The sequence below is a fragment of the Lithobates pipiens genome, unplaced genomic scaffold, assembly GCF_037356315.1.
Source record: "Lithobates pipiens isolate NorthernLeopardFrog02 unplaced genomic scaffold, aLitPip1_a1.2 Scaffold_19, whole genome shotgun sequence".
NCBI classification, from domain to species: Eukaryota; Metazoa; Chordata; class Amphibia; order Anura; family Ranidae; genus Lithobates; species Lithobates pipiens.
The window spans coordinates 579628472-579638879 of record NW_027507764.1 but is presented as its reverse complement, the minus strand read 5'-3'; the positions used below and the strand labels follow the sequence as shown (position 1 = coordinate 579638879).

The window sequence follows — 10408 nt, the reverse complement described above, 5'->3', positions numbered from 1 at the left end:
TGTATAGAAGTCAATGCAAGTCACCCCAAAAGTCGTACAGGAACCTTTTTCTAAGTCGGATCGACTTGAGTCGCTCCGATTAGAACGGCTCCATTGCATAGAGCAGGGTGCGACTTGTCAGGCGGCTAAGTCGCCTGACGGGTCGCCCCTGTGTGAACCGGCCCTTAAAGTGGTTGTAAATCCACTAAAAAACAAAAAACAAAAAGAAACCTGCAAGACAAAGGCGTAATGAGCTAGTATGCACAGCATGCATGCGGGAGCCGCCGGTAACGGTACATCAACTGAAGCAACGGCACGAATGAGCCGTTGCTTCAGTGCATATGTGCGGATGACGTCAGCACATGCTGATACAGGAGATATCTCCTAAACTGTGCAGGTTTAGGAGATATCCGGGGAAGCTACAGGAAAGCCTTATTATGGACTTACCTGTAGTACAAAGTGGTTTTGTAAGGGTTTACAACCACTTTAACCAAAAAGATGTCCTGGAACTGGAAAGGCTGCAGAGGAGGAGATCCAAATAAATAAGGAGCACAACTATGAGAAACTATTGCAAATTAGACCATTGAAGCCAAACTCGATGCAGATATAAAAGACACAAATGAATGCAGCTGTATAAACATATATTTATTTTTTAAATTCAAGCAATGTAAGTAACTGAATGTGATTTGGTATCAACTTCTTGCAGTCCCTGTACAGCAGGGCTGGAAAGTACGAGGAAGAAGCAACACGAGGAGCCACATTTACAGTGAACAGTGTCATTATACGAGGTGTGTCCACAAAGTAATGAGAATGATATTTAAAAAATGATTTTATTGAAAAATGTTACACTTGAACATTGTCTCCTTTGAAGTACGCACCTTGTGAGTGTACACAACGTTCCCAGGGTTTTTTTCATTCTTCATAGCGCCCCTGGAAGTCTTCTAGTGGGATGGCGCTCAGAGTCGGCGTAGTGGCTCTTTGGACGTTATCCACACTACCAAAATGGAGTTCGTTTTCGTGTTGACTTGGTATTTCCCGTTTTCTCTCCAATCATTCCTATAGTGAGTCGTCAGTCAAAAACGGAACAGAACGTGGATGCAGTGAGGTCTGTTCTCAACTGTGACCGACAGTCAGGATTGTGACTCAGGATTTGACCACGAGAACGGACGCCATTTTGGTAGTGTGAATAACGTCCAAAGAGCCACTACGCCGCCTCTGAGCGCCATCCCACTAGAAGACTTCCAGGGATGTTATAAAAAAAATATAAAAATCCCTGGAAGCATTGTGTACACTCACAAGGTGTATACTTTGAAGGAGACAATGTTACATTGTAACATTTTTCAATAAAATTATTTTTGAAATATCATTCTCATTACTTTCTGGACACACCTCATATGTTCCATTATTGTAATATAAACTAACCATTATTTTATACAATGCAGTATGGACAAAACCTTCATTGTTTAGCTAGTAGCAGTTAGTCACATTCAGCAGGACTTGTTCTGTAATGTTGAAGACATTTTGTAGTTTCTCTAAGCCACTTCTTCAGTTTTAATGAGTGTCAGAAAGATACCCCAACATGTACTCAGGTAGCACCAACACCTTCATCCAATCACCATTAGATGTGTTGAGGTAGATGTTGATTATCCAAGAACAGCATGGGAGGTGTGAAAGGTGTGGAACCCCCCTGTTCTAGGTACATCATCCCATTGAGACATCAAGGATGGGGCTATGTAACTAGAAGAGACTGCTCACACCATACTATAGTATTTATATCCACACAGGTGGCATTGGCACCTTCATCCAATCACCATGGAATGTGAAGATGGTGATTGTCCAAGAACAGGATGGGAGATGTAATAGTTGTTGAACCCCCTCTCCTAGATACATCATCCAAATGTTGGTGTCAGGAAGCCTGCATAGGTGTTGGTTCCTCCACCATGTCCAACAACAGCAACCTACATGTGACTCTTCCAATTAAACTTGAAGTCAGAGAACACATAAAAATACAATTTAACAATTTAACCACTTGCCGACCAGCCGTCGCAGTTTTACTGCGGCAGAATGGCACGGCTGGGCGAGGTGACATTATGTTACGTCGCTTCGACCTGTGGCCACTAGGGGCACACACCCACTGCACGCCCCCCCAGGGTCGATGCGAGTGCCCGTTGGTCACAATTACCGGCGGGCTCCCGCGATCGCTGCTGAGACACGGAGAACCGGGATCTGTGTGTGTAAACACGCGGTTTTCGGTTCTCTTGAGGGGAGAAGTGACAGATCGTCCATTCATACAGAGTATGAACAGCGATCTACCTCTTCCCCCACACAGTCCCCTCCCCCCTTCAGTTAGAACACATTAACCCCTTGAGCGCCCCCTAGTGTTAACCCCTTCACTGCCAGTGACATTTTTACAGTAATCAATGCATTTTAATAGCACTGATCGCTGTACTAATGACAATGGTCCCAAAAATGTGTCAAAATTGTCCGATTTGTCCGCCATAATGTCGTAGTCCCAATAAAAATCCCAGATCACCGCCATTACTAGTAAAAAAAATTATAATAATAAAAATGTTATAAATCTATCCCCTATTTTGTAGACGCTATTACAACTTTTGCGCAAACCAATCAATATAAGCTTATTGCAATTTTTTTTTTTTTTACCAAAAATATGTAGAAGAATATATATTGGCCTAAACTGAGAAAACAATATATTTTTTATATATTTTTGGGGGATATTTATTATAGCAAAAAGTAAAAAATATTGTGTTTTTTTCAAAATGGTCACTTTTTTTTGCTTATAGCGTAGAAAATAAAAACCACAGAGGTGATCAAATACCACCGAGAGAAAGCTCTATTTGTGGGAAAAAAAGGACACACATTTTGTTTGGGTGCAACGTCACACAACGGCGTAATTGTCAGTTAAAATGACGCAGTGCCGAATCACAAAAAGTGCTCTGGTCAGGAAGGGGGTAGAATCTTTCGGGGCTGAAGCGGTTAAAGTATAAGTAAATTTTTTTTTAGTTCTGGATAGAGTGCAGAGGGATTAGAACACTTGTCAGTTTTTATTGCTGTCTGTATCCCCATTAGGGAGTCTCACCCTCTCTATTGGTCCTTTTTACCATTATTATTAAAAGTGAAAGTAAAATAAATTATCCAAATTTTGGGTTGTCCCCCGAAAGTAATAGAAGGGAAATTGTCCAATGGGTACACTAGTTCTGGTGACCTGGGGGGCCCCCAAGAAATTCCCTTGATTAACCACTTGCTGTCCGCGCTAAAGTCGAATGACGGCTACAGCGTAGACCTGAATCTTCGGGAAGGCCGTCATAGGACGTCCTCCCCTTTACGCGCTCCCCACGCGCCCCCTGCAAATGAGACTCGGGTGATCACCGATCTGAGTAAAGGGCCGATCCCAGCCCCTTACCACTTGATCAGCTGTCAGCCAATGACAGCTGATCACGTGTGTAAACAAAATCTCGGTGATCTTTTTTTTCCTCCTCACACTGACAGCACGAGGAGAAAAAAAAGCCGATCACCGGCTTATGTTCAAGGGACATTGGTCCCAAAGAGGAAGGAGGCACATCTGCCTCTTCTGTGCCAATCAGTACTCCCTGCATGTGCCACCTGCCAAAGCCAACCAGTGCCACCTATCAATGCCCATGACTACCCCCTATCAATGCCCAAAAGTGTCCCCTATCAATGCCCACCAGTGGTGCCAATCAGTGCCTCCTAGCAGTGCTGCCTATCAGTGTAACCTACCAGTGCCGATCAGTGCCAGCCATCAGTGCCCATCACTGCCACCCATCAGTGCCCATCGCTGCCAGCTATCAGTGCCAGCTATCAGTACCACCTATTAGTGCCCATCAATGCCCTTCAGTGCCACCCATCAGTGCCACCTCTCAGTGTCACCTTTCAGTACCCACCAGTGCTGCCCTATTGGTGCCCATCAGTGCAGCCTCATCAGCGTACATCAATGAAGGAGAAAAATGACCTGTTTGCAAAATGTTATAACAAAATATAAAAAAATAAAAAAAAATTTATTTTGTTAATTCGGTCTTTTTAATTTTTTTTTTTTTTGCCAAAAATAAAAACTGCAGAGGTGATCAAATACCACCAAAAGAAAGCTCTATTTGTGGAAAAAAAAATGATAAAAATAAATTTGGGTACAGTGTTGTATGACCGCGCAATTGTCATTCAAAGTGCAACAGTGCTGAAAGCTGAAAATTGGTCTGGACAGGAGGGGGTGCCCAGTAAGCAAGTGGTGAAAGTGGTTGTATACTCAGTTTTTTAACTTTTACCTACAGGAAAGCCTATAATAAGGCTTACCTGTAGGTAAAAAAAAATATCTCCTAAACCTGTACGGTTTAGGAGATATTCCCCTCGGTATGCGCCGCTGACTGCAGCGGCGCATGCGCACAAGGGGATTCTCGGCCTGAAAATCCGTCAGTGGCCGGCCGGAATGAAATCTCCCGCGTGCATGCGCGGGAGTGACGATATCGTGGCTCCGGCCACTCACAGCGCCGGAGCCGCGATACCCAGAAGAAACGCCGAGGGAGCATGTCAGCTCCCTCGGCGTGGATCGGGCCAGATGTCGGGGCCTCGTTCTAAGGTAAGTATTTCATAATGAGCTAGTATGCGGTGCATACTAGCTCATTATGCCTTTTGCTTTGCAGGTTTAAAAAAAAATAAAAAAAATGTGCGGGTTAACTACCGCTTTAACAGGGATTTCCTTTCACTTCCTGTTTTGCTATGGGACAGGAAGTGAAGGGAAATCTCAACAATGGGACACAGATGACGGGAAAAAAATTCTGACAGGGGTTATAACCCTCCCTTGATCTATGGAAAATGAAAAAAATAAAGTTTTACCTTCAGTTCTACTTTAATGCAATTATGTATTAATTTATAATATTAATATAATATTTGTCTACATATAACAGTTAAATAATCTGAATTGGTCCTGATATCACTTCCTGTAATCACCTACACAGCAGCATGGGGTGGGGGAGGGGCAGCACTCTGAGCCAATTAGAGCTTTACAGATTTGTACACTTCTGTCTGACAGCAACAATAAACTACAATGAAGATACCAACCAACTTCACTTATTTCCTTCATTTTGATCTGCTAAATATACACTTGAAAGAATATTGTTATAGCTTTTCAATATGTGCAGAAACTACATTTGAATCCTGCCAGAAATCCAGTGCTGTCCTGTGCCCTCTGCAGTCTGATATTAACCGCTTCCAGTCCGGGCCAATTCTGACATTCCTCTCCTATATGTAAAAATCAGCATTGCTTTTCCAGAAAACTGCCTAGAGCCCCCAAACATTATAGATTGTTTAAAGCAGAGGCCCCAGAGAATAAAATGGTGGGTGTTGCATATCTTTATATTTGCACAGCGTCTTTTTAAATGCAAATTTTTTTGGAGAGAAAAAAAAACGTAATGAATTTTAATGCACACACAATTTTAAAACACAATATATTACCCATAAGGTGAAAAAGATGATGTTATGCTGAGTAAATAGATACCCAACATGTCACATTCTAAAACTGCGTATGCTCGTGGAACGGCGCCAAAAAACGTCAGTACTTGAAAATCTACAGTGTACAGTACCATGAGTGAGTGGTGTCATCCTAGGACAGGAAGTGTGTTACTGGCAGGATCTCCAGGTAAAAATTGAAAAAAAAAACAACTGAAAAAAGAAAACCAATGCAGTCAGCAGAAGTATTGGCAAGCTGCAATAGTGTACATTACATTTTCTGAAAATGTTGAATAATCAATCAAATTATAATCAATGATAATATCTCCTAGTCTTATCCTGACCACTAACACTTAATGAACCCCTGAAAACCCCAAATCTTATTATTGTCACTATAAGAGAATAAATCCCACTTTCCTGTGCTGAGATTTCTCAATGCTGTGATTGTTTGTGTCGGGAACCTTTAGATTTCTGACATATGGAATATGAATCTACTGCATTATTCCATTAGTTACAAATCATCAGATTCAGATTTCTGTGATGTCAGCAGGTTTGGGCAGATTTTCTGTTATATTATTATTTCTTACGTCGCCTTTCACCCCCAGATATTGTTATAGAACCTTCTCCTACATATAACCCGGCATGGAGGGGCTCAGTGAAGGTGGTGGTGAAGGTGTGGAGGTGTCTGATCGGCTCACACAGATCATAAAAGGACAGCCGCCCGGCCTCATAATCCACATAGATCCTGACTCTGTTACTGGAGAGTTTGGGAGATATGCTGATATCTTTATCGTTATGTCTTAGAAAACACTCACCGCTATACCTGTGCAAATCCCAGGAGTTGTTATTATTTCCAATCAGTGACTGCCATCCTCTCCTCTCTATACTGGGATAACACATCCCGACTCTGCACTCTTCTGCCTCACTGACATCCACTTCCCAGTAATGTCGCCCCGAGGAAAATCTCTGACTGCTTAATACCTGGGGACACCACTGAAATCTCTCCGGTGTTTCTGGACGATTCTGCTCTATATCTGACCAGGATACAGTTTTCATGTCATCTGATATCTGTAGATTATTATGAGCTGTGTTCACATCCAGTAATATGTCTGAAGCTTCCTGTATATAGAAGAATACATTTCCCCCTTTTATCATATCAGATAACCCTGTGTGTAATGTGTGTGAGATTCCAGACACATCCAGATCCCCTCCATCATGGAGGAGTCTATCATGTCTCTCTCTGTCCTCATCATCTCCCTCCTCAGTATCACACAAGTCCCCTGTGTCTGATTCCTGGAGGACAGTCAGTGGGTCAGTCATGTTACACAGCTCCTCAATGTCCTCCATCTTCCTGGACAGATCCTCCTTTTTTATTTCCAACTGACCAATCAAATCAGACAATGAGTGTGAGATCCGCTCTTCCTGGCTGGAGATGTTCCTCCGGACTCTCTTCTCCAGGTCCTCCAGATGTCTCCTGAGCTCTATGAACAGGGCAGTGACTCTCTCTGTTAGACCGGCTGATTTTTCTTGTACTTTTCTCCTGCGATCCTGCAGACTCTGGACTCTTTTCTCCGTCTCCTCTCTCTCTGTCATCAGTTTCCGCAGAACATTTCTCAGTTTCTGTTTCTTCTTCTCGGAGGCCTCATCCAGAGTCTCCACCTTGTGTCCCCGATGTTCTCCGGCCAAACTGCAGGACACACAGATACAGGCAGAGTCCTCAGTGCAGTAATATTTAAGAAGTTCTCTATGGACGGAGCATTTTCTGTTCCCCATGGAAGTGGTGGGATCAGTTAGGACATGTTCTGGTGCCTTGCTATGGACTCTCAGGTGATTATCACATAGAGAAGCTTCACAATGCAGACAGGATTTAACAGCAGGTACAGGAGAGTGATAGCAGTAAGTACAGAAGATTCCAGTCTTCCCTTCTTCCAGCTGAGTAGGCCGGAAAGCCTCCACTATGTTACGTAGTGTTATGTTCCTCTGCAGTACAGACCGATCCTGGAACTCTTCTCTGCACTGAGGACATGAATAACCTCCAGACCCGTCCTGTGTATCCAACACACCATCAATACAGACCCGGCAGAAGTTGTGTCCACATCTCAGCATTACAGGATCTGTATAAATGTTCAGACAGATGGAACAGTCCAGCTCTTGTCTCACATCAGCAGACGCCATCGCTGACAGCAGAAGAGAGAAATGAAACTAAAAAGTCTCTGAGACTGAAAATCCAAATGTCGTCTCACATTTCTCGGCACAGGGTGGGGCTGAGCTGCTCTTGCAGCTTTTATATTGAGGAAGTTGGTGGACAAATAAATGTTTCTATTGAAGGTATATGTCCCTACATGTTGATACACATTGTACTGATTCTTAGCTTTAAATTTCTTCTGCAGACAAGACACACAATTAAAGCGGAGGGCCATCCTAAATATAAAAATTACATAAAAATGTCTCTGAAAATCTGAAAAAAAAAAGATTTTTTTTTTAACTTAACAGAAATGGCTGTTGCTAGGCAGATCGTCCTAATCTGCCACTTCCTACACCGCAGTGATCTTCAGTCTTCTCCTCATGTTGTCTTCTGGGGAATGGGGTGCTCTGTGTTCTGGGAACTGTGTGTCCCAGAACACAGCCGATGTCCTATCACATAGTGTCCCCCATCACATAGTGTCCGTTCTCAACTGCGCATGCACAGTAAGCATTACAACCCATCACATACCACTCTCCGGAAATTGTCAAAAATAAACAGCTGATCATTCACGCATGCGCACTTCTCATTAAATCACCTCACAACCACCCGCACGTTCACGAGTCCCGTACAATTTACAAAAGGGGCGTCGTTTTGGGTGTTTATGCACGCTCCACTATGTAATGCACAGTGTGTAGGGCGGTGAAGAGGGCGGATACTACATGCTTTTTAACACTTATAAGGGCCAGTGTGTGGGGCAGTGAGAAACAAACGTGACGCATGCACACTTTGCAACGGACACTTTCTGATAGCCATACAGTGTGGGCGGTGATAAGGGCACATGACGCATGCGCAGTTACATACGGACACTTTCTGATAGCCATACAGTGTGGGCGGTGATAAGGGCACATGACGCATGCGCAGTTACATACGGACACTTTCTGATAGCCATACAGTGTGGGGCGGTGATAAGGGCACATGACGCATGCGCAGTTACATAAGGACACTTTCTGATAGCCATACAGTGTGGGGCGGTGATAAGGGCACATGACGCATGCGCAGTTACATACGGACACTTTCTGATAGCCATACAGTGTGGGCGGTGATAAGGGCACATGACGCATGCGCAGTTACATACGGACACTTTCTGATAGCAATACAGTGTGGGCGGTGATAAGGGCACATGACGCATGCGCAGTTCCAAACGGACACTTTCTGATAGCCATACAGTGTGGGCGGTGATAAGGGCACATGACGCATGCGCAGTTACATACGGACACTTTCTGATAGCCATACAGTGTGGGCGGTGATAAGGGCACATGAGGCATGCGCAGTTACATACGGACACTTTCTGATAGCCATACAGTGTGGGCGGTGATAAGGGCACATGACGCATGCGCAGTTAAATACGGACACTTTCTGATAGCCATACAGTGTGGGCGGTGATAAGGGCACATGACGCATGCTCACTTACATACGGACACTTTCTGATAGCCATACAGTGTGGGCGGTGATGAGGGCACATGACGCATGCGCACTTACATATGGACACTTTCTGATAGCCATACAGTGTGGGCGGTGATGAGGGCACATGACGCATGCGCACTTACATATGGACACTTTCTGATAGCCATACAGTGTGGGGCGGTGATAAGGGCACATGACGCATGCGCACTTACATATGAACACTTTCTGATAGCCATACAGTGTGGGCGGTGATGAGGGCAAATGACGCATGCACACTTACATACGGACACTTTCTGATAGCCATACAGTGTGGGCGGTGATAAGGGCACATGACGCATGCGCACTTACATACGGACACTTTCTGATAGCCATACAGTGTGGGCGGTGATAAGGGCACATGACGCATGCGCACTTACATAGGACACTTTCTGATAGCCATACAGTGTGGGCGGTGATGAGGGCAAATGACGCATGCACACTTACATACGGACACTTTCTGATAGCCATACAGTGTGGGCGGTGATAAGGGCACATGACGCATGTGCACTTACATACGGACACTTTCTGATAGCCATACAGTGTGGGCGGTGATGAGGGCACATGACGCATGCGCACTTACATACGGGCACTTTCTGATAGCCATACAGTGTGGGCGGTGATAAGGGCACATGACGCATACGCACTTACATACGGACACTTTCTGATAGCCATACAGTGTGGGCTTTGATGAGGATGGGAACTCCTACTTTCTGTGGTGCGGTGAGAATCAAGAAAACAAACGAATGCGGCGCATGCGTAATTCGCACCGGACACTTTTCGATAGCCATAGTTTTTGACCAAAAAAATAATAATGGAATGACCAGTGTGTGGGGCGGTTATAAGGGGGATGCTTCTATGTCCTTATCACAACCTGTCACTACACAACAATGACTCCTGCTATTGAGTCATAATCCTATATTTTATTTTTTAACATATTTTACATTTGTTCTAAATTATTATTGATTTTGTTATATATTCCCCTATGTGTGCCTATATAACAATGCGTTTCAAAAAGAACCAAAAACACTGCGCTATTCGAATGTGTAACCAGTATACAAACAGCAGCTAACACAACATCTAGGTGTACAAATGTGACATAATAAATTTTTGTGAAAAACGTGTAGCGCTTATTTGTTTTTACCACATTACAATGTGACCAATGTAGTCAATACATGTGTTAGACTGTGCACAAAACACATAAAAAAGAAATATATAAACACTCAATTACTGTATATGTAAAGCTAGAATGTCCAAGTAAATAAATAT

The 10408-nt window shown here is 43.7% G+C and overlaps 1 protein-coding gene across 1 annotated transcript; it reads right to left on the bottom strand.

Annotated features, from left to right (window-relative positions):
* Window positions 1–1277: 1277 nt before the first annotated feature.
* On the bottom strand, window positions 1278–7776 carry LOC143997683 (E3 ubiquitin-protein ligase TRIM39-like). The gene has a single exon (XM_077493434.1). The coding sequence runs from the start codon at window positions 7627–7629 to the stop codon at window positions 6031–6033; it is 1599 nt and encodes a 532-aa protein (XP_077349560.1). The 5' UTR covers window positions 7630–7776; the 3' UTR covers window positions 1278–6030.
* Window positions 7777–10408: the final 2632 nt, after the last annotated feature.

Coding starts and splice junctions, on each gene's coding strand:
- LOC143997683 (XM_077493434.1), bottom strand. CDS start 7,629: ATGGCGTCTGCTGATGTGAGACAAGAGCTGGACTGTTCCATCTGTCTG.